The 24,228-nt window shown below is 56.2% G+C and overlaps 1 protein-coding gene across 9 annotated transcripts in view; it reads left to right on the forward strand.

Annotated features, from left to right (window-relative positions):
• The window catches only part of IGSF9B (immunoglobulin superfamily member 9B), a 52,624-nt gene extending 28,573 nt beyond the window's left edge, over positions 1–24,051 (forward strand). For 3 of the 9 annotated variants that reach the window (XM_042237633.1, XM_042237632.2, XM_060404272.1), the window contains 5 exons: positions 1,023–1,184; positions 1,439–1,484; positions 2,039–3,688; positions 10,552–10,673; positions 11,384–13,691. In XM_042237633.1, the coding sequence (XP_042093567.1) occupies positions 1,023–1,184; positions 1,439–1,484; positions 2,039–3,688; positions 10,552–10,673; positions 11,384–11,706 (2,303 nt within the window). In that variant the 3' untranslated portion in view covers positions 11,707–13,691. The other 6 variants (XM_042237634.2, XM_027959456.2, XM_042237636.2 and 3 more) reach the window with 5 other exon arrangements.
• The last annotated feature ends 177 nt before the right edge of the window (positions 24,052–24,228 follow it).

Consider the following 24,228-nt stretch of genomic DNA (forward strand, 5'->3'; position numbering starts at 1 on the left):
CTTCTTAACCACTGATCCCCTAGGAAACCTGGTCTTGTTTTTTTTCTCCTCGGAGGTGCCTGCTGTAGCCCAGCACACTTCTGTCTTGGCATCCATCTAGAGGAGAGAGCTGCAGCCCAGGCCGGGGTAGAGGATTTGAGGGTTTGGGGGCACCTCTTGTGAACTGTTCTGCTCAATGGCTTTATGTCTGGTTCCCAGTAGTTGCGAGGGTCCCTGGTGAACGTCCTCTAACTACCTCAGCATTCACTGTCTTTCAGCCTCCTGGTTGCAAAGGCTGAGCCTTCATTTTCTACTCAGCATGATCTGGGTTGTTTTCATCCATGTCCTTATCGACATGGGAGTGGGTTCTGGCCAAATGTATCAAAGATATGTGGGCTTCCCTTTGATGAGCCTGTGGGGCGGCACTTCCTAACAAGCTGTTGGGTGATGTGTGGTCCTGGGGACCCATCCAATCCCGCTGTCTCTCACAAGCTCTGTGAATCTGAGCCCTTCTGCCAATAGGACAGGATGTTGTCTGATGGCCCTGTCCACACTAGCATGTGCCTGTGATGGTCAGGGCGAGCTGACCCCCTGCAGGGGTTGCCCGCCTGCACCGTCATGGTAGAACGGGAGCCTGCATTCTCGAGTGACAGCCCCACAGTGCTGCAGTCACCGTCTTGGGCCCTGGTCCTATAGAGAGGCTGGTGGGAGTCCCTGTGGCCATGTGATACTTAGGCTCCCACAGCGTCTGGTCAACCGGGCGTGGCTTCCGGATGGAGCATGCTGCTTGGAGAGGGCACCTGGTGAGGTCATCAGGTGAGTGATGGCCTGGTCATCACCTGGAGAGGCTGCCCCACGGGGAGGAGATGTAGGTGGCGACTCCTCAGCTCCCCAGTGCCGTTCCGCCTCTTCCCACCAGGCCGCCTCTTCAGTGTTAGGGCAGAGCCTTAGACATGTGGATCCTGTGCAGGCGGAGAGGCACCTGGGGTCCTGGGGGAGGGAAGAGTCTCACCTGTGCTCCACCCCCCACCCCCACCCCCCAGACATCTTCCCGCAGCCGGACCTGACCGATGAGGGGCTGGCCCGACCGGTACTGGCTGGCATTGTGGCCACCATCTGCTTCCTGGCCGCAGCCATCCTGTTTAGCACCCTGGCCGCCTGCTTCGTCAACAAGCAGCGCAAGCGGAAGCTCAAGCGCAAGAAAGGTGGGTGTCGGCTTGAAAACAGAAACTGGACCTCATGGGCAGAGCTACCAGCGGGACTTGCCTTGATGGTGGGAGAGGTGGCTGGGACCAGAATGAGGGTGGAGGTGGGCCTGGTGGGGGTGCAGGATCCTGGATGGAGCGGTCTCTGATGCCTGGGGGCCGCTTCCCTGCAGGGCTTTGCCCTGGGCCCTGCTGACAGCTGGGGTGGACTTTGTGGCATCAGCCTCAGCCAGCTCCATCCTTTCTCCCTCCAGACCCTCCACTCTCCATCACACACTGCAGGAAGAGCCTGGAGTCTCCGTAAGTGGCCTCCCCAGGAGGAGAGGGCATAGCTGTCCGGGGTGGAGGGTGGAGGGCTCACTCAGCTGTGTCACCTTAATTGATCTGCATGGCAGCTTCAAGTTGTCCGCACTGGCAGAGGAAGCTGTAGCACAGACAACTCAGGAGAGCAGATGAACTGTTTCTCTTTGGCTTTAGAATGTATTTCTTTGATTTTTTTCCCCCCATCGTAACAGATGTATCTTCTTAATATGTTTTGGTTAAGTTAATAGTAAAAGGAGCTTGCATTTCTTGAGCAATCTAGGAGTCAAGTTGCAGGTGTAACTAGAGAGAGGTGGCAAACAGTAGGAGCAGACGGAATAAGCGTAGGAACAGGGTGTCCGTTTGGAAAATGGACAGCGCCCACCTAGGCAGTTGAGAGCCAGGCAGAGTATCTCATGCCAGAACACATGGCCCCGCTGCCATTCCTCCTCACTGTCACCTTCCCAGGTGATTCAGGTACTTGGCGGGAAGAACAGAAAGAAGTCATGTCCTCTGAGCCCCCCTCATGCCGCCTGCTCTCTCCCTGTCCCCAGCTTGTCCTCTGGCAAGGTCAGCCCTGAGAGTATTCGCACGCTCCGTGCCCCGTCCGAATCCTCCGATGACCAGGGCCAGCCGGCGGCCAAGAGAATGCTGAGCCCCTCGCGCGAGAAGGAGCTGTCCTTATACAAGAAGACCAAGAGGGCCATCAGCAGCAAGAAGTACAGTGTGGCCAAGGCGGAGGCCGAGGCGGAGGCCACCACGCCCATTGAGCTCATCAGCAGGGGCCCTGACGGCCGCTTCGTGATGGACCCCTCTGAGGTGGAGCCCTCTGCCAAGGCCCGGCGCATCGAGGGCTTCCCCTTCGCTGAGGAGACCGACATGTACCCCGAGTTCCGCCAGTCGGACGAGGAGAATGAGGACCCGCTGGTGCCCACGTCTGTGGCTGCCCTCAAGTCCCAGCTGACCCCTCTGTCGTCCAGCCAGGAGTCCTACCTGCCACCACCAGCATACAGCCCTCGATTCCAGCCCCGTGGCCTGGAGGGCCCCGGCGGCCTGGAGAGCCGGCTGCAGGCCACCGGTCAAGCCCGACCGCCCGCCCCCCGGCCCTTCCAGCATGGCCAGTATTACGGGTACCTCAGCAGCAGCAGCCCGGGGGAGGTGGAGCCGCCTCCCTTCTACATGCCGGAGGTGGGCAGCCCCCTGAGCTCCGTCATGTCCTCGCCGCCCCTGCACGCCGAGGGGCCTTTCGGCCACCCCACCATCCCCGAGGAGAATGGAGAGAATGCTTCCAACAGCACACTGCCCTTGACTCAGACGCCCACCGGTGGGCGCTCCCCGGAGCCCTGGGGCCGGCCGGAGTTCCCCTTCGGGGGTCTGGAGACCCCGGCCATGATGTTCCCCCACCAGCTGCACCCTTGTGAAGTGGCTGAGAGCCTGCAGCCCGCGGCCGGCCTCCCCCGAGGACTGCCACCCGCCTCCCTGCAGGTGCCTGCAGCCTACCCAGGCATCCTGTCTTTGGAGGCGCCCAAGGGCTGGGCCGGCAAATCGCCAGGCAGAGGCCCCGCCCCAGTGCCCCCCACCGCCAAGTGGCAGGACAGGCCTGTGCAGCCTCTCGTGAGCCAAGGGCAGCTGAGACACACCAGCCAAGGCATGGGCATACCCGTGCTGCCTTACCCCGAGCCGGCCGAGCCGGGGGCGCACGGCGGCCCCAGCGCGCTGGGCCTGGACACCCGGTGGTACGAGCCCCAGCCCCGGCCCCGGCCCAGTCCCCGGCAGGCCAGGCGCACTGAGCCCAGTTTACATCAAGTGGTGCTACAGCCCTCCCGGCTCTCGCCTCTGACCCAAAGCCCCATCGGTTCCCGCACCGGCTCCCCTGAGCTGGCCGCGCGGGCCCGGCCCCGCCCTGGCCTCCTGCAGCAGACCGAGATGTCAGAGATCACGCTGCAGCCACCGGCCGCCGTCAGCTTCTCGCGAAAGTCCACGCCGTCCACAGGCTCCCCGTCCCAGAGCAGCCGCAGTGGCAGCCCCAGCTTCCGGCCCACCGTGGGCTTCACCACTCTGGCCACAGCCTACCCCTCCCCTCCGCCGGGCCCCACGGGGCCGGCGGACAGCTTGGATGTGTTTGGACAGACGCCTTCCCCTCGAAGGTTGGGGGAGGAGCTGCTCAGACCGGAGCCCCCCGCTCCGCCCTTACCGAGTTCAGGGTGAGTGTGAGCTGGTCTCTCGTGCCCACTGCACCCGATCATCTTCCGCCCCTCCCCCCCCGCCCCCTGCCCCTCCATCCACCGAATGACAGGGCTTGTCTGGACATGCTGCAGATCCTTCAGGAGAGGAGTGCTGGTCTTGGCATCGCCAGGGTGTGGTCACTGGGGTGGGGGTGTGGCTTACCTGCCCAGGTACCTGGCCAGGAGCATGAAGGATCTTCTCCACCCTGCCCAGAGCTCTCAGGAGACCCCCGCCCGGGGCGGCGGCCAGGGGAGAGGACATGGATGGGGGAGAGTATGTGCGTCCCTTGAGTGGTCACCCAGTGCTTCCCGGGGAGCCTGATTTTGGGTGGTTCCAGGGTTTGCCCGGAGAGCTCATGTCCAGCCTCCTTTTCTTCCTTGACCCCTCCTCCTTGAAAGCAGGACCCTGGGGCCTGGCTTCCCTGGGCCTCCAGGCTCTTGTCCCCAACTTCCTGCCCTCTGCTGCCTAGTGAGCGCCGCACCACTGCCCCCCCTCCCCCAAGTCCCCCACCCACCCACCCCAGCATCTCTAGAGGCTGTGTCCTCCTGGAGGCTGAAAGCAACATCTCAGGCCTGTGAACCCTGAGCCCAAGCCACACACCCCACCCCAACCTGTGTGCCTCGCAGGAAACTGCAGACATACAGACAGACAGACAAGCCCCTGCGATCAGCCGGCCTGGGGGAGCCCACTGTAAACGGTAGCAGCTGGTGTGCCAGGTACCATTGAGCCTGGATGCCTGCCCGTGCTCTTTCTCTCGGGTCCTTCTCCCTCCCTACCCCTTTCTCCTCCCTAAGTCCGTCCTTCTCTGTCTGTCTCTCTTCCTCCATCTTCTTTGGGTTGGCCCGACTTGCTGAGAAGAGCCTGCACCGTCTGTAGACCCCATATCTCCTGCCCCCGCCCCCTCTGGTTCCGTCCTTTGGTCTTCTTCTTTGGTGTGGCCGCCTGTGCAGGGGAAGAGTCCAGAGCAGAGGCTGGCCTGATGGTAGGCAGACGGGAGGTGGTCGAGAGGAGGAAGCCCGGCGCCCTGCCCCCTTCACTCCCGACTCTGGTACCTGGAAGCACAAGCCTCACCGCCCACCCCTCGGCTCAGGTGGGGGAGGAGGCTTGGGAGGTGGAGGAGAGCCGTGCGCTGTCTGCAGGAGATGCTGGGGGCTGTGCCCTGTCGTCTGTGCTTTGTGCAGCCCTCATCTGCTTCGTCCCATCGTGCCGTCTGGGTCTCTGTCTCTCTCCTTCCTGCCCCTCACCCCATTCTCTGGCCTCCTCGCTTGTCGGTTCTCTGATCCCCGTGCTCCTCCCCTCCCCTCTGGGTGTGCGTGGGTGGTCCCGGCGCCCGTGTTGATAACCGCTTTGTTTCTGATTGATCTCAGCTATCTGGGCAGTGTTGTCGAGACAAGCCTCTCTTCAGCTCAATAGGTAAGGGAGCTCCGGTTGGGCGGGCGGTGGGGGGCGGACCGGCGGACGGGCTTCGGCAGGGCCATCGCTTCCTTTACGGGGGAATCCAAACCATAGCCCCCTGGTCCTCTGTGGGGCGGCAGCCTCCGCTCCGATTCCCTGCGGCTTCCTGGGCTCCCCACATCATGCTGTTGCCACAGCCCGCCGGGCCACCGCCTAGCTGCAGCTTCCGAGCCCCGCCCAGAGCCCCCCCTGGTTTCTGCATCCAGACACCCGCATCCTGCTGTCCAGAGCTTCCCACAGAAGCCCTGGCACCTGCATGCACCTGAGGGCCTAGAATGCCTAGAGCGCTTTGCATCTCTGCACTTGGGAAACCTGTCTGGGCCCTGGGGTATCTGTGAGCACCTTGCTCTCTTCTGCCCGGTTTTCCCAGCAGCCTCCAGCACAGAGGCCCCCTCCGTCCCTGGCCCCTTGACCTGCCCTGTTCCCTCCCTGTCCTCTGGGGATCCTACTGATAGCCGGTCCTCCCCGTAGCTTGGGGCTGGGCAGTGGCCTGCTCCTTTCCTCCAGCTGGGTCTTTCTCTGGTCCAGGCCCTGTGTCGTCCTGTGAGGGCCCTGGGCAGCGAAGGTCACCACTCCTGAGCCCTCATGGCAGCCTGTTCTTGGCCATCACAGGACTGAGGCGCAGACCTCGCCCGGAGGCTCGCTGCTCTCAAGGCCCCTGCAGCAGCCACTCCTGCCCTCTCTGGGCCATAGCTCTGGGAGCTTCTGGGAGGAGCCCCCTAGAGGAGAGAACCAGCCCCGGGCAGGGGATTGGCAAGAGGCTGACCAAATACCACTTTTCCTCCCTCTGCTCCTCTGTGGGTGCCTCCTCTTCCAGGTGGGGATCTCAGCAACTTGACAGCAGAAGGGTACCGAGCCTCTTAAAGAGGCTTCTGTGGTCAGCTTAACCCCATCACTCTCATGGTGGCTAAGAAGATGCTGCTTTTTGCCATGGATGCTTCTGGGGACTAGCCAGTGAGGGCACCAGGCACTCGGACAGCAGCAGAGCCTCCCTGGGTGTTTCTGGCTTCCAGGAGGAAGCCTCGTCTCCTCCCCACCTGGAGATAGCAGGGGGCAAGGGAGGCGGGGGGCTGCCTGTCTCCTCGAGTCATGGGAGTGGCCTCCCATAAACCAGAGCCTGTTTGCCAGCTCCTCATGGTCTGCAGCTGGGAAGGTGTCCGCAGCCCGAGGTCCGGGTCCTGTGAAGCTGGCTGATGCCACGCTCTGGGAGCCCAGGGACAGCAGTTGCAAGCGGCCAGCTGAGTGACAGTGACAGGCTGGCCCTCCACCTTCCCTCTCTCCTCCCTGACCCCAGTTTGACCCCCCCCAAGGAGTTGATGACTCCAGGTCCAGCCCTCCCCCTTCATTCTTGAAAAGTGCCTGGGCCCTGTTCTCCCCTGTGACCCCTCCCTGGTGTCCTAGACCTGCAGGCTGAGTGTCCCCTCACTGTTGTGACAAACCCAGAATCGAGGGGCGTGACGCGGGAGCTGGGTTTCTGCCTGGCCCTGCCAGCTCCTCGGCCTCGAGAGTCAGGCCCTCGCTGCGCTGCCTGTCAGGAGCTTGGGCAGAGGCCGGGGGGCCCCCGCAGGCGCCGGGCTCCCCCATGGACTCTGCCGTCTTGCCCTCTTTGCTTGTGTCCCCCTGGGTCTGTTGGAGAAGGTGTGACTCGTCTCGTCTACGTGCGTTCTCGCTCTGTCCCCCCTCCCTGCTCCCAGCCCACAGCCGTCCTGGGCCGCTCCTCCTCTCCTTTTCCTCCTCCTCCAGCTCCCTTCTCAGGGCGGGCAGTGGCGAGTGGTTTCTGGGAGGACTCGGCCTGTTAGTGGCCGGGGCTCTCAGCTCCCTGTCTGAACACCAGCAGCTGCCTGGGCCTCCCATTCTCTCAGGTTCCCTTTCCTGTTCATGCTGACCGTGGCCTCCATGAGGCAGGCATATTGGAGTGTGTTGGGGACCCTTGTATTGGGTGAACCCGGGGAAGGCGGCCCCGTTGGTAAAAGCCTGTCCTGAGTTGGGAGGCCACACACTTGGCCCACTGGAGGGGCCGTCGGTGGGCGTAGCAGGAGGGCGCCCCTCCGCAGAGTCCTGGTGGCTGTGCTACGATGGAAGGCGGGTTCACCCACGTCCTGGCCACCCCGTGGATGGGAGTGGGTTTGCTTGGTCTCCTCCCCAGTCCCATAGACAGACAGGTAGAGTGTGCACTCAGGAGAGGAAGGCCACACTCTTTCCCTTCTGCTTTGCTGTTGCCAGGAGGGTTTCAGCCATCCTGCGCTGCGGCTTGCCTTTCTGAGCTGGGCTGTGTCTTCCCTCCACTGCTGCAGGTGGGCACAGCGAAAGCAGCTGAGAGGTCTCTGGGACTGTGACTAATTTGGGTTTTGCATGAATTTTATAATGAGTAAGAGGCAAAGAGTGTTAAGGTATATTTCAGGCCATCTTTGGAAGGTCTGAACCATAGAGAAACACTGTGGGACATAGACTTGGAGTTCACTGGGGATGCCAGGCTTTGAGGCCTCACCTTCTAGTAATGCTCATACTTTCTGAGAGAGGGGTCCAAGTTTGATGACTCTGTGTGTTCTGGAAGGACTGGGGCTGAATGGAAAGAGTTCTGGCTTCACCTCCCTGTCTGAGCTCCTTGGCATCAAAGTGCATTGCCCAGAAGTCCCCCAGGGGCTTAGCCTGGACAGGGGACAGGGTCCCCCTTTCCAGAGAAGCGGGCAGTTGGCTTCCAGCCTGCTGGGATGCTTCGTGTAACTTTTCTGCCTAATTAACTGAATATGAAGGCCCACTGTGTCCTCCTCCCCACACCCCCGTCCTTCCAGACCCTGCCTTTTTATCTCTGCCCCCGTACTGGCAAGCAGCCCAGTGCCTCGGGGCTTCTCCTGTGTGCATCAGAGTCTGAACACCGAGCCAAATGCAGGAACAGGTGGACAGCAGGTGTCCTGGAAGGGCTGGAGCTTGGTTGCTTCACAAGAAAAATTGGCTCCCCCTGCGTCCACCTCCCAGTGGCTTATTTCTTCCTTTTGGGAATCCTTGCTGAGTGCACACCTGAGCCAGCTTCCCTCCCCAGGCTGTCTTCTCTGGCTCTGCCACCGACGGGGTGAATGTCCAAGACGGTGGCAGCGTGGGCGTCCAGGGCAGGGGGCGCTGCGGGGTGAGAGCAGTGTCCTCCTCCTGTGGGGCTTGTGCCTGTTTCCATCAGGCAGAAGCTGCGCACACAGCTTACGGCACGTTGAGAGTCTTGGCTGTGTCGCGTTGACAACTGGATTATGAGACAAATGGCATAAGCGCTTTAATTTCAGTTTCTCCATCTGAAAAATGGGGTCGGTCTCATGTTTGCCCCTTAGGGATGCTGTCAGGGTTCAGGGGAGTTACTGCAGAGGACATAGATCAGCGCCTGGCATGGTGAGTGGTGAACCAATTCTGTATGATGAGAGCAATAATGATACTGACCCTGGAAGCCTTAGCTGCCTGGGAGAATCCCTTGCAGTTTTGGGGGGCAGCCTGTACCTGTTTCTCTCATGCCCAGTGGGTCACCCTGCACTGTGCTGTTTGCACACTGGCCCCTGGCCTGCTGGCTTGTCATATGCCTCCTCGGATGGTGTGCCGCTCACTTGTCTGCCCCTGGAAAAGGCCGGCCAGCACCAGCAAGCGGATGACCCGAGCTATGCGTTCATGTCTCTTTCCTTCCAGGCAGCACCAGGAAGCCTTAGTCCAGGTTGAGCGGGGTGAAGCCGCTGCATTGGCTCTGGGGAGTCACGCTCCCTCGTGGCCTGGCCATCTCCATTCTTGGTCTGCTTCCAGAATTCCTTCCAGCTGCTGCCATATAGGGCCTCCAGGGGTAGACGGCGGTGTCTGTGAAAGAGGAAGGAAGGGGGAGCTGGCAGCTGGGTCTCGGGGTGAAGACCAGACCTCTGATGGTGAGCTGGCCTACTTCTCTCTGAGGCCGTGTGTGCATGTAGGGGGGCTCTTAGCTCTGTGTTTCGAGGGGGCTGATGAAAATTGAGATGCTGTCTCTGGCCTGGACTTGGGAGGAGCTTCCCTGCACTGTAAATGTGGACAGGCTGTGGAAGGATGGCATCCATCAGAGAAGATGCAGGTTGCTTTACTGTCAGCTGGATCAAGAAGCCCCAGGAACCAGAGGCTCGTCTACAGTTAGCCTCTGTGTTTTCTTCCTTGTCCCTACAAAGATCCCCGAGGTTGGGGAGATGTGGCTGTGGTCTTCCTGCCCCTCTTTTTTTTTTTTTTTAACCTTAGATTGCTTGCTCACTACTGGGGACTTCTTTTCCCCTCACAGGTTTGGCTATCCTTCTTCCTTCAATCAGGATTTACCAAGCACTGATTGGAATGGAGATGGAAGAGAGAGGTGTGGGGAGGGAGATGGGAAGAGTGACTCCCCGCCAGCCCGCAGGGTTTTGGGGTGGCCCTGATTCCCTGATGGCGTGCTGAGAGCATCACAGGCCGGAAAGAAAGAGCGACCCATGTCTCTCTTTCCCCCTTTACTCCTCACGCTCCAAGTTTGGCTTCCTCTGAGAAGAAATGGCAACGGTCTTCTAGATTTTCTTCTGACTCTTGAACTCTTCTCTCCAGTGCGTGTAGATCGTCGCAGCCCATCCTCTCGGCTCTCTTTGAGCTCTCTGTCATCTTGGCAGCACGGGCTCTGGGTGTTGCCTTTGACCTAATTGCACAGGCACTCTGTTAAGTGAGCTGCTACCTCCACTTCTCAGCTGGGGCAGGAGGGGACTCCGACACAGGTCTCCTCTCCCAACAACCTTGGTTTCTCTGTATCTTAAACTGTGGAGACACTCACTGCAGGTGTCCCGGGCTTTGCCAGACTGCCTGATTGGGCACTGACTGTCGTAATCCACTTCTGCGCTCGTCTATTCTCTCACGTGACCATGAAGTCTGAGCCCCGTCTGCTGCCGAAATGTGGGTGGCTGCTGCTGGCTGCAGGGTTCTGCCTGACTCTTGGCAAAGGAGCAGCTGATCTCACGGGACACTAGGGCCCTGTCTGGCTGGGCCTATCTTTCCTGGGGGGCGGGGGGAACAGTCAGGGGTGGGGTTGCTCTCCCCCCAACCCCTTTAATCTGCCCTTGTACTTTTCACTTAAAGGTCTTGACTATGATGGTCCAAGAACTTAAGACACGGAAGCTGCTTTCTTCTCCATGCTGCCTTCCCCAGCTTAGGGCCGCATGACGGGTTCACCATTAAAGCCTGTCTCTCTCCCTCTCCCAGGTCTCTGGTGGCCCGGCAGATGGGCCTCCCGCTGCAGGAGCTCTCCACTGGGACTCTTTCTTCCAGGAGCAGCAGGGAGGCAGGTGTCTTCTCCGGGACAGCTGCTTGGCTTTCTCCAGCTCCTCCTCCAAAGCTCCCTCGTCTGCAAGCTTACCTGTGCCTCTCCAATTGTCCCTTCCAGGACACATCCGCCTGTACCCGGGAATGCTGCTGCACCTGAGAGGCTGGAGGCTCTGAAGTACCAACGGATAAAGAAGCCCAAAAAGTCATCCAAGGGCTCCTCGAAGTCAAAGAAACGATCCGGTAAATGCGGAGCCGCTTGCCATCCCTCCCTTCACACCCCGACCTGTCTTTACAGATCCCAGCTCTGGGTTCTCTGCAGAGTCAGCTCCTCTAGTGTGTCTTCTTCTTTGCTTCTCTCTAGTGCTAATTGCCAAGTGATGTACAAATAGAGTTTTCATGTCAAAAAAGGAGAAAAATAAGGTTAAAATCTGATTGTCCTCCCAATCTTGTTTCATCCAACCTAGGGACCATCCTTCCTGGGGGCATGTGTGTTCAGAACCCTTTTGTGTGTACACCTTTAGAAAATACACAGCGTTGTTTTAGTGTATTTTAAAAAATGTTTATTTTTGGCTGCCCTGGGGCTTTGTTGCTTTGCGTGGGCTCTCTAGCTGTGGTGAGCAGGGGCTGCTCTTTGTTGTGGTGTGCGGGCTTCTCGCTGTGGTGGCTTCTCTTGTTGTGGAGCACATGCCCTGGGCTCACGGGCTTTAGTGGTTGAAGCATGCGGGCTCAGTAGTTGTGGCACGTGGGCTCAGTTGCCCCAGGGCATGTGGGATCTTCCTGGGCCAGAGATCGAACCTGTGTTCCTTGCACTGGCGAGTGGATTCCTATCCACTGTACCACCAGGGAAGTCCTAGTGTATTTTTTTTAACAATATAAATAGTACTTTTCCCCTCAGTCTGCCATATGCCTTGGACATATCCCTGTTTCCTTATGTGTTTCCTCCTTATCAGGCCTCTGGATGGACATGGGAATTCTGGGGTCCTACTCAGTGTTAATCTTAAAGGAAGTCAGTCCTGAATATTCACTGGAAGGACTGATGCTGAAGCTTAAACTCCAATACTGTGGCCACCTGATGCGAAGAACTGACTCATTTGAAAAGACCCTGATGCTGGGAAAGATTGAAGGCGGGAGGAGAAGGGGACAACAGAGGATGAGATGGTTAGATAGCATCTGCTACTCAATGAACATAAGTTTGAGTAAACTCCGGGAGTTGGTGATGGACAGGGAGGCCTGGCGTGTTACAGTCCATGGGGTCACAAAGAGTCGGACATGACTGAGCAACTGAACTGAACTCGGTGTTAAGGGGTCCCTGTGGCATGGACTCAGTGTCTGAGGGCAGGGCAGACTTCTCTCCATGAGTTAGAATGAAACTGCCTTATTTCATAGAAAGGACATCTCTGCTGAAATGGATGCTGTTTACCCAGCAGTTGTACATAGCTTCTAAGATACTGCAAAAATAGTTTAGCCTTATTTCAGACTTAGAAAACTCCTTACTATTTATCACATGCTCTCATTCTGCCAGTGGTTTCTGGAGTGCTGTGACAGGCTGTCTGAGAAGACCACAGCACGGCTTCTTTGCTGGTCTGTCTTATCTACCACAGAGAGCCTTCCATATGGGAGAATGAGACACAGGCCCTTGCGCTTGGGATGCAGCAAGTTCTCAGTTCTCACTCGGCCTTTGGGTGGTACAATTATCCTATTAGTTTATAGCTGAGGATACTGAAGTTTAGAGAAAGAAGACAAATTTTTTTAGGTTTTGGAAGAGAAGAGTCCAAAGCTGAATTTTCAACCCATTTAAGCCCATTCTATCTATCTATCTATCTATCTATCTATCTATAATATATATCTATCATCTGTTTTTTGTTTTTTGGCCAAAAAAAAAAAAAAAAGTCCCATGAGCTGCCTATGTTCTCTTTTTTTGTGTAAGTGGTCCTGTCCGCTGTCACGTGTTCACAACTCCACAAAGCTCTGTCTTTAGCCCAGCCCTTGTCTGTGAGCTGGTCTCATATTTTTGGGTGCCTGCTGCCCATGCCTCTGGGTGTTCTGTCTCAAATAGTTATGGATAATCTTCCATGTCTGCGTCTTGCCCAGTCTCATAAAAGGCTCTCCTCCTCGCCTGGTCGCTCAGGCTCCTTGATTCCCCTCCTCTTCTCACATCTGGTCCATCTGGTGAGCTCTGTTGACTCCACTTTGTTTTTTAAAGATTTTTTTTTTGGATATGGATCATTTTTCGAGTCTTTATGGAATTTGTGACATTGTTTCTATGTTTTGGGGTTTTTTTTTGCCCACAAGCCATGTCGGATCTTAGCTCCGCGGCCAGGGATTGAACCTGCACCCCCCTGCACTGGAAGACCAAGTGTTAACAACAGGGAAGTCCCCTGTTGACTCAACTTTTAAAACACACACTATATCTGGCCACTTTTCTCTGTCTCAGATGCTAAAGTTAAGTTCTGAGTCATTCCTGTCTCTCCCCTGGACCAGAACAGCAGCCTCCTATCTGGTCCTCCAGCCTCCGTCCCGGCTCCTACAGTGTATTCAACACACAGTGGCCAGAGTGGTTTTAGAGAGTCCGTGTGCACACATGTGCAGCACACGTACACACACTCACTTCTGGCTAAAACCTCCGGAAGGTCCCCCTGCAACCAGAACAGGCTTCTGCCTGCCCTCCTGCCTCACTGCCTCCGCTCCCTCTGCGTTAGTGTGGCGGCCCTCCTTTGGGCTCCAGTTCGTGTCGCGTTCGCCCCTTGCTTGGGGCCGTCACACTGTGGGAACACTTCTCCCCTAGGCCTGTGGAAGGTTCATAATGCGAGACTCGCCTCGGTGTTGCTCCTTCAGGGCAGAAGCAGCGCCCCAGATTTTGTGTCTCAGGGTTCTGTGCTACCTTTCTTGGTAGTACTTGCAGCATCTGAAAGGTTTACGGTTGTAGTTTTTAAATCTCTATTATCTCTTCCTCCCCATCCCCACGTTGAAGTATAATCTTCTAGAACGAGAGGGCTTCACCTCTGTGTCCCCAGAAGCACCATGCAGCAGAGGGATGGCCCGGCAGTCCAGGGTGGGCCAGACCTGACTGTGATGTGGACAAGTAAAATCTTTTGAGACATCCATCCCTGCTTGCGGCACTGGGTGGGGGGAAAGTGTGCTGAGTCCCAGCCCCGTGCCTAGAATGCTGGCCTGGTACCCAGGAGGCACTGAGAAAGATGGGTAAATATTTCTTTTAAAAAATAGAAGAAAAAAATTAAAGGTACTGAATATATTCAACATTAAATATAAGATGAGAGATGTTGCTTGACTAGATCTGGGTCTGCAGGAGGTGCAGCCATGCCCACCCTGCTTTCCGGCTCTCACTAGAGCAGCACTTGGGGTGGCCGGGGCGCTGACTTCCCTGTTGCACTTTCTGCTCTGATCTCTGGGCAGGTGGGTGGCTCCAGCATGTGGCCCTGGGGGCCAGGCAGCATGCCCTGCAGGGGGCAGTGGGGGTGCACCACTGGCTTCTCATTCTTACCATACTTTCCTCCTTTCCTGTCCTGTGTGCACCTGCTCCCCTTCCTAGATGGTTCTGCCTCCCAGGCTCAGCACCTTCCAAACTCTCAGGTCCTGTGGCCCGACGAAGCTGTCTGCCTCCGGAGGAAGAAGAGACATTCCCGGCCTGACCCCTTCGCCCGTCTGTCGGACTTGTGCCACCGCCAGCTCCCGGAAGACCAGAAGGCAATACTCAGTAGCGTGGAGCACGACGACCCTGGCCACGCCACTCTGCTGTGATGCTGCCACTTAAGTGTCCCCTGAGCGAGGCTGCTGGCTGAGGGGCAAGGGCTGGCATGGGGCGATGGGTGTGCGGGGCTTCGTCCTCCCCTGCCAGGGGAGCGGTGGCCCGGCTGTTGGCTTCCAGGGCTGTTCAGACCCTGGCTGCACTTGTTCTCCCTCTGGCCTGAGTGGGCCTCTCCTTCGCCTCCCGACCTGCTGGCCTCGTGTCCGGGAGAGAGGAGAGAGGGCTCGCTGGCCAGCGTGGCTGTGGGTGGAGTTTGGGCAGTGAACTGGGGACAGGGGGAGACATGCCTCCTCCCCCCCTTTCCCCGCTTCACTAGGTGGATTTCTCCACCTCCTCAGATATCAGTGGAGTGAGAGAGGAAGCAGTGGCTCGCACTGTGCCCTGCTTCTGTTGTTTCTCGAGTCCTGAAAGAGGGCTGGCCTCCGCCGTCTTCCAGACTCCACATATATATAGCTATAGATGCAAATGTGTATGTGTGTAGTTTGTGGGTTTCTCTATGTATATATATGTACGTGGGAGCAAATGCTCACTTCTGTGGTCAGAAGGAGGGAGAGGGCAGCTGGCGTGTGGGCTGGGCAAGGAGGACCAGCGGGAGCTGGCGGGGGCCCTGGTGTCTGTCTCGGGAATGAGTCCCCCTGAAATGGGATTCACGCCTTCTCAGCTGGGTCCCCTGTTTGTCTTGACCTCATCGCCTCCCGGGCAGAGTGAGGGCTTGCCATGCTGCCCGCTGCCTGCTCCGGGGGCTCAACAGTCCGTTACCATGGAACTAAACACCGCCTCTATTTCTTGGTCCCGGGCGGAGAAGGGTGGCTGGTGGATGGCCAGGCGGGCATCTCTCTTGCTTTCATGGTCTGGCTCGGAAGTGAAGCTGCTTAGCAGCGGGGCTGGAGGTGGCCCTGTGCCCAGACTGGAGCTCCTCATTAGCCCCTTGGGTCCAGCCAGGCCCGGCCCTGTGGCCGGGGGCCTCCCGCTCCAGAGCCATCTGTGCCGAGCACCCAGCGCTGTGGCTCTATTTATATCCCATGCCCTCCAGAGCGCTGTTCCAAAGCTCTGATTGGATTCCTCCTCTCCTTTTGTGGGAGCTAATTCCCCAGATTGATTAATTGCCACGTGTGGGGAGCCCGCCCACACTCCTCTCCATGCTCCCCATGTGCCCCCCCCCCCCCGCAGACCTGAACTCCCACAGGATGGGATCAGATAAAGCTGGGGGCCTGGATGCTGGGTTCTGGGGGTGCTCTGGGCCCCCCTTCCCCCAGGGCTGTATGTATAGAACTGTCTGAGCCCTGGGGTTGAAGGTGGAAAGAGTGGGAGGTGGGAGCCGGGCTTCATCCTTTCTTTGTTGAGTTCTCTTCTTAACTCAGACTCTTAGCACCCAGAAGCCTCTGCGAGGTGGTCTGACGGCGACAGGAGAGGTCTCTCTCTCACGTGTGTGCAGTGTGGTACTGCCCTCGGCGGGCAGAAGGCCTGTGTGTGGCTAGGGTGCATCTGGCCTCTTTCTCCTCCTCTTGTGCCAGAGTTTGCCCTTCTGGCCACCCGAGAATCACGGTGGCAGTCAGGCTCCTGCAAGTACCTCCTTCTTGGTGCTGCTGTCTTGGTGGGTTTGGGGACAGCCCCTGTCCCCAGTTACCTGCCTGGATATTGGCCCGTCACAGCACTGGACACTTCTCTGGCTCTCCTTCTGGGGACCTTGGCAGGCTAACCTGAGTGTGGGAGCGTCCATCCTAGGGGTGAATCCTCAGCCCAGTGCTTCCTTCTCACGCCTGGTGAGTGGGGACCCGGTCCACCCCTGGGGCTCTGCCTCACACGTCACACAACTATTCTCTCCAAGCGTGACCATCATGGAGAAGGAAGTGTCAGGAGCAGTGTTCGTGGCTGTGCCTAGTCTCCTGCCCACCACTGACCCTGTGGAACCTGCCCTTTCTGGCCAATGTACTTCGCTGGGCACCGTGTCCAAGCCCCACCCAAGTGGCGGCTCCAGCGAAGCAGCGACTCTGCTTCCTCCCCGAGGCAGCACTACCTCTGCCGCTGTGCCCGACGGGGGGCTCGCGGGCACCTCTACCGGGCCCAGGGGTCGGTTGTGGCCTTTGTCTGGACTCTCATGGTGGCTGTTTCTTGAGTGGAGCAGGTCCTGGTGGGCCATGCGTGCAATGTCAGGGCTGTGTATCTTCAGGGTGAGCTAGGCCGCCATATCTGAGCCCTGGGCTGAGACTGTAGGCCCTGAGATTACAACAGGAGAGGAGACAGAAGGGATGGTATTCAGGGCCCTGCCGTGTACCGTCGCCAGTGGTAACAACGGTGCTGACTCCTGCCTGCCTGCCTTCCCTCGGCCAGGCCTGGTACCTCAGCACAGAAGAGCAAGTGGTTGGAGTTGTGCTTTTTTGCCGGCTGCTGGGTGTCAGCTGTTCTGGGCGTCCCCAGCACTGGGGAAGGGCACCAGGCCGACCTATCTCTCAATAGCTTTGGACTCATTACTCCTCCCAAGAGGGCTTCCTTCTTGTGACAGTGTATGTGGACATGGGCCTTCCTGCACCCTGGGAAGCTGGTTCAGCACTTACTGTAAGGACTGTGATGGAAATCAGCAGAATACAGTCCACTCTGTCCATGAGGTGGAGACAGGGCTGTTACAGGCACACGCTCCAGTGCTGGGCGTGTGCAGGTGTGAATTTATGTGCATGGGGGTGCAGCCATGTCTAAGGACCAGATGCCCTTTGCACTCTGCCCGTCACCAAGTGCAGGGACGACTCTGAAGCTTCCTCCGACTTTCAGGCCCTAGTCTGTGGGAGATCAGGTGTCCTCCAGACTGACCCTCGGCCCATCCAGTAACCTTGCCTAAAAGTAGCCTACCCTTCCTCCTGCATCGTGCCTGGAGGCTGCACTATTTCAGGTTAGGTGACTTGGAGACCAGGGGAAGGCTGAAGTGCTGCCAGAGGGAGCTTGAGACTGTTTGGGGGAAAGCAAGCAATAAGGAGAAGGTGGGGCCTTTTCTCGATTTGCTGGTGGCGTCAGCGGGGTTGAGTATGGACACAGCCCAGCACTTGGTGATCTCTGTCTACAAGCCCTCAGCCTGTCTCTCTCAACTTTCCCCAGAGATATGGGTCTGAAAGGGGAATGGTGGGTGGGCAGGGTCTGCCCCCTCTTTGAGGAGGCCCATGACCTGTGATCCTGTGCATGGGGGCGTCTCAAGTGCAAGGGTGGACTGGAGTCACCATTACTATTTTACAGTGCTATCTCTTTTTGATTTGGTATCTAAAATATTTGGGGTTAAACTGATTTCAGCTGTTTCTTTGTGCCCTTTTCATGCAGAGGAAACCTGGTAGGATCAGATGTGAAATTTCCTAGGCTTTTTTTTTTTTTTTTTTTTTTTTTAAGTTTGACAAAATAGCTTCAGGGAGGAGGCAGACTTCAGAGAGCAACAGGGCGACCTTGTTACTCTCCAGGATTAGAATTCAGGGCCCAAGTGTGCACAGCTAGAGCTGTTACTTCCAGTTTTGTTAGAAAAAGCCTTTTAGGGGATTGGGGGTGGGCTGGGGAGGAATTGTACATAAAGTACATTTTATTACCATATAGAGAAACATAGGGAAAGAAAAGCTAGTGGCTAATCTGGGGCTTGCTTGCTTGCATGTGATGGAGCTTTGGGGGGCAGGGATTGTTGGGGAGCAGCAGGGAGGCAGAGGTAGGTAGGCACCTGAGGGCTCCCTCAAGGAAGTGGGCATCCTTGATCAGCTCTTTCTTCTCCAAATAAAGGGAGGCTGGAGCTTGGAGCCCCCTGGGGCTGCACTGCTCCTCTGAGAAGAGTTGCTTTCAGCAACTGGGAGTTTGGTTGGGGTGTCCACCACCACCCCACTTACCAGCAGTGAGTCCACCTTGGTCCAGTGCTTTACTTCTGGGGCTCTCATCAGTGCTTCTATGAGCAAATGTACTATTTTGCATGTTGGGTTACTGAGAGGGTAGAAGTGTGTTCATGACCCATTCTAAGCTGGAAGAATAAATAGGTTGAGTCTGATCCCTAGACAGTCCCATACCCTGGGGGTGTCTGTGTAGGATGAGGAAGAGTGAGGTGGATGTGCAGACAGCCCTGCTGGCGCCTGTCCCTTCCAGACGAGAGGCGCATCTGGAATGCTGAATCCGCGGTAGACAGCAGCCGTTAATGACATCACAGGGCCAGTCTTCCTTGGTGGGTCTGAAGCAGCCTGAGGAAACAGTGTCTGCTGCAGATCGCTGGTGGGGAGAGCTGGGCCGGGTGGTAGGGAGAAGTGCTGCAAGTTCTCAGCCCCTGGCCCTGGTCCGTTGCCGTCTGTCTGTCCCAGCCGCCTTGATGGTGACACAAACAGCTGCTGGGCCTCTTGAATCTTGAAGAAATGTGCCCCACTAGTCCCACCAGTCTCTCCCTGGCCCTGGCTTCTCTGGGTTTATTTTAGGATCAGGCTCTCCTTTCCGCCCCATATACATAGTAGTTACCTTGTTTCCTTCCCATCCCACTTCTTCGTGGCTCCAGGGATCCTGACCTCGTGCATGGTTTGCGTCGGGGAGGTGGTTGGGTAGGGAAGGGAATCTGAGATGGGAGAAGGGTTGGGCTCGTCGGGGGTGGTTTACATTTTCCGCCTTAGAAGCCCTGTGAGTGTGCTTCTGATGGTGTGTGGGGTTTCCACACGTGTAGAGGGAAGGGGCTGATGCTGACTCCTCATGTTGGTGATGAGGGCTGAGAGGCTTTTTGCCCCTTTTGGCTTACAGCATCTAAGAGATCTTGTTTCTGGCATGGGGACAGATGTCCTTATAGCCATCTTGCAGTTCTTTGAAGGGAAACTGTCTATCACTCTCATCGGAAATCTCTGTTACCTGCTGAGAACCTGAAGGGTCTGTCGTGAGCAGACAGTGTCCTGGCTGGAGCAGAGAGGTGGGGCTGTCTCACCTGGCCCTCTGCAGTCACCGGACTAGCTCTGTGGCCTCCAGCCCCAGGTGGCTATCTTGTCCATGTTCCTTTCCTGGGCTCAGGAAGTAAGAGTGTGTGTGTGTGGGTGGGTGGGTGGTATGTTCTGTATGTATGGTGCCTATGTGTGTGGTATGTGGTGTGCATTTGTGAGGGTGGTATGTGTGGTGCGTGTGTGGTGTGGGGTGTGTGTGTGTGTGTGTGGTATGTTTGTGGTATGCATTTGAGTGTGCTGTGTGTGTGTACAAAAGCTTTGTAGGGACACACTAACTTGCCTGAGTAGCCTCAGGCCTAGCAGGCCCTCTTTTTGGTTGATTCTTTTCTTTGCGAGGCAACTCCTAATTTGGTAGGAGGGTGAAATTAGTAATATGCCATCTTTAGTGTATTTTTTATGGAGATTGTATATAAAATTATATAAATATATATGATTTGTTCTATTTTAAGGAGAGAGGGGAGCTTATGTAAGGGGGTGGGTGGGTGCAGGGACCAAATGCAATAGTCGTGGTTGGGAGCTGGGGCCTTTGGGGAGTGGGAGATGGGAGGGCAGCGGACCGCAGCCGGGGAGAGGAGCGGGGTTGTGCCTTCGGCACACACATATATATGAAGTCTAGCTAGCTAGCTTGTCTATATATCTATATATCTATATGCAGTCATAGTTTGCTTTATTTTTGTACTCGTGCTTAGACATGTTTGGAGCACGACCACCTGGGGTGGCCTGGGTTCTAGCTCATGCCTTGGTGCCCTCTCTCCACGCCCCCCATCCTTCCTCCATGCCTCATCTGTTTTTTGAGACATTATCTGTTCAGAGTCGCTTGGGTCTTTCTGATGGAAATGTGTACATATGAAAATTTAATTTGAACAAAGCCTCCTTCTGGCACCTGGCCAGGGACTTCTAGAACAGAGCAGAGTATCGTAGAGTCTGACCCAGAGCTGGAGCTTCTGGGGGAACAGGTACTCACTAGCATTTGAGCAGGAAAGTGTGTGCCCTGAAGAATACCTCTCTGAGAACTCGAGACCTCACATATGCTGCAAGGATCTCACACCTCGCGGCTCAACAGTTGTCCCTGGGTGCTAGCGCTTTCTCTGGCTTGCCAAGGGTCATGTGTTTGAAGCTGGTGCAGGGCCGCATAGTGCAGGCAGCCAGGAGACACCTGTGGGTGCAGTCTCTGCTCGCATCCCGCTCGTCCACTGAAGAGCCGATACTGACCCCTCCTCCCCAAGCAGGGCGTCACATAGGCCAAGAGGTTTTCTCTTATGGAACTTGGTCATTAGAGGAGCTCGCATGCCTCAGCCATGGGTGGGGCTTTTTTGCTTTTTTTGGAGTACCATGAGAAGAGGTGGTGAGGGTGCAGCTCGAGTCTGACCCCTGACCCATCTCGTGCCTCAGTGTAGCTTTAAGGGGCCCTGGCATTCACTCAGGCCTGTCCTTCAGCCCCTGGCGCACCTGCTCAAGACGCTTTCCGTTTCCCAAGGACACTGGAGGACGGTGGTCTCTGTCTAGTCTGCACTGGGGGAGCTCTAGCATGGGGTCTGGCGGCCACGTCCGTGCTTGGCAGGTGACCAGTTGTTCTTGCAGTCTTCTCAGGAGACCAGGGGAGGATGCAGCCAGGCGTTCCTTGTAAGACTTTTCAGGGAGGCCGGGCAAGAAGGCAACACAGTCTCTTTCCTGTCCAGCCTGCCCAAACCTCCACGACAAGAGGGCTTTCATTACCGTTCTTTTGGCTCTCAGAGTGATCCTCTCTTTCTCCACAGACCCTGTCCCACTTCTGGTATTCTGCATCACAGTACTGCACTAGGTCTGGGGTTACTCTGAAACTGCTTTTTACATGAAACCCAAGGTGTGGTCCTTCGCACCAAGGAGTCACTGCCCTCAGCCTTCCCATCCCACCCCTCTACCTCTAACTGAAATCAGTTACAGGAAGAAAAGGGAAGACAAGTGACATAGCCCTACCTTGAAACGTTAGAGCTTGGAGGGGTTGTAAAGTTATCTCTACCCTGAGCCTCGGGAAGGTGGGAAAGGGTAGGTAGCCCAGCCAAGACCTGCAGTTTCTCTGCGGAGCCGGCCTTTCACAAAGGCACGTGAGGCCAGTGGATGATGGAGATCTGATTATATGTAGAGGAACAGCATCTGCCTCTGAACCTCTGTTAACAGGACAGGTTGGTGGGACGAGTGTGCTGACTAGGTCTTTGAGGCCAAGGCTGTGCCTGCGCCTTGGTGCCCGCGTGGTGGGAGGCTCACCGAACGCTGGTGCTCTTCCCCTTTGGTGGGTGCTGAGGGTGTCTGTGGATTGTTTTAGTTCTGCTACCTCCGGCTGCATCATGGAACCAGGGTTTGGGGTGGACAGAGTCACTGGGTGTTCCTCACCCAAAGTCAGTGTGGGTGCATCCTTCCCCCATGGGCATCAAGCGGTAGCTTGGGGAAGTGGGGTTCCCACTGCCCTCTGGCCCTGTATCTCCTGTCTGATGCAGGTGCTTGTGCTGAGCTACTTGGGGCAACGTCAAAGCAGTAGCGGGGAGAGCAGGAGAAACCCACGCAGCACATTGCCTGTCCCTAAGGGTTTGGCCCCGATGTCGGTCTGTGGGGTTCTCTTCTGTGCCCAGGGCCTGGGGGGACACTCTGTGCAGTGGTCTTGATCATTGGGACTTCAGACTGAATGGCTGGTTTAGGGAAGAACAGCAGTTTAAAGCCCCCCTTGCCAAGTTGTATACATCAATCTCCAAAGGTCTTAACACCTCGTTCAGACTTCATTTTCGAACTGCCATCTGTGGGGCCAGAGGAAGGGGCACAAGACGGCGGTGGTGCTCCCACCAGTTGCTCCTTCTTTCCACAGCTGCTGACCTGAAGGGACTATAGCAGCTTCCTGTCAGTGATGCCTGGTTCCTCTCGTCCCCGACTTTTTCTCTTCCACCAGGAGATACTTTATCACCCTGGGTATGATTCTTCCATAGCACACCTGGAAGCAATGTGTGTGGATTTCTTTCCCCTCTTTCACCCAGTGGGCTGTAGACACACAGAGGGTGGGCTGGGAGGGGTCCCGCGGCCACCTCCCAAGACCCCAACTGCTCTGCACCTCTGGATGTCCAGGGGCCTCTCGCCTCATTTCTTCTAGGAATCTTGAGTATGACTCAGCGTGCTGGTGGGAGTGCCTGCTCTCATGGCACACTTTTTCCTTCTTCAACTTTCTTTGGGGGTTTTCCCCCATCCATGCCAGGTCTTCTCATGAAGACCCTTCAAACCTCGTTTCCATTTCTTGAATGTCGATACTACCACGTAACTGCGCTAGGGTGCTTTATGGTGCTGTTCTTGATGAGGCCAGCTGGACTGAACCTCCTTCGTCCCACTGGTTCCTTAAATCTTGCTGTATTTTGTCCTCTATTTTTCCCCTAGGGGGTTGGGGTGGGAGATGTAGGGGTGGCTTTTGTGTTCTTTCTCTCTCCTGTATGTATGCACTGGGTAAAGTCCGTAATCATGGGCAGCTGACTTCATGGTACTGGTTGGCTGACTTTGGTTAACTATTAAAGACAAATCAACAAATTGTACAGCTGCACACAGAACACCTTTGAGTGTGAATCTGAATGGCAACTAGAGGCTTACTTTTTGAACTTCAGGTATGTAACTCAAAAGTAAATAAAAACACTATTTTTTCAGTAAGCTTTTTTTTTCTTCTAAGAGATAACTTAGAAGTCAAATGATAAGAACATTTAACCGGTGCTGTACCAAAGCCTTATATGAACATAATCCTACACTCTGTACCACCTGTCTCTGGTGAGTGCCCTGTTCTGTCACCCTCTTCTCAAAAGCCTGGGAATGCCAGCATGTGCCAAGCCTGGGGCTGGGTCTTGGGAACCTGTGGGCCAAGGAGACCCCTTGGAGCGAGGGTAATGGTGAAGATGGAACACCATCTGCATCCTGAGTAGACTCTGGGAAGACACCAGGCATTTGTGTGTGTGTGTGCATGTGTGTGTGTATGTGGGGGGAGGGGGCTGGGGTATGTGTGTGTACATTTGTGAGTGGGTGTGCTTCAGGTGCACAATGCCAAAGTGAATGCACCAACTGGGGGCCTGAAGGGGAGACCCAGGCTGGCTCTGGAGTGGGCTGGTTGTTAAGAGAGGGGAGGGTACTTCCTCCTCCCGTTTCCTGTCTCCTTCCCCATCCCCTCTGTCAGGGAGTGGAGGTTTATGGAAATAGCTGCACTCTCAACCAGGTGCTTTTTCCTCAAGATCTCCAAAGTCTAAGCATTTATAAAGGGCCTGTCCAAGAGGCAGGCACCGCCAACCACCAAATCACAGACTGCCAGGACGGGGCGGGAACTTGCTTCCCCTCAGCTCTGGCTGCTTTCTTATAGAAGGGGTTCCTCCTGCAGGGTCCCCTGACCACCCGTCCTGGGCCTTGGCCTGTTCTAGCTGCCAACCTTCAGGCTGCCCGACCCCTTCTTCCCAATCCACACAAAAGACCCAGCCAGAGGTGCCCCTTGACCATGCCTGCTCTGTGGCCTAAGCAATAAAGCCTGCCCTGCCTACCACAGACAGTGACTTTTGGCCTTAGGCTCCTGCCAGTTGAAAGCTGAGTGTCACCCCAGACTCAGTTAGGAGAGGATGTGTGGCCAGCCTTGGCTTGGGTTGCCATGCTGGGCTCCCCTCGCTGGCATTTCCAGGCTTGCCAGATACTAACCAATGCATCGCCAGTAACACTGCATGTTCATATCATGAGTTAAAGAGCAAAACAAGCAAAGACAGACATGGGCAAACGAGCAATGGGAGAAGAGAGGGCACACAGGGAGACGAGATGTGTAGCCGGTGAAGGAATGCTGGGAGTGTTGCAAGTGAAAATTCAAGAAGTTTAGGGTTTAACTGCTTCTCATGTAACATTACTCTGCTTCAGAAATGTTTTGTATTTTGATAGAAATAAACATTTGCTAAATAAACTTTTTTAGTTCATTTTCTAACTTTTATTTATACTTAGGAGGTCATTTCTGGTGGTATCTACTCTCACCTCTGGCTTTTGGTCCCCCTGATCAACCCCAGATTTTACTTATGGCTGAACAAGATTGTGGAAGGATTTAAGGCTAGAGATGAAGGAAGTTCTCTTTATTCACTGAGCA

The sequence above is a fragment of the Ovis aries genome, chromosome 21 (assembly GCF_016772045.2).
Source record: "Ovis aries strain OAR_USU_Benz2616 breed Rambouillet chromosome 21, ARS-UI_Ramb_v3.0, whole genome shotgun sequence".
Classification (NCBI taxonomy): domain Eukaryota; kingdom Metazoa; phylum Chordata; class Mammalia; order Artiodactyla; family Bovidae; genus Ovis; species Ovis aries.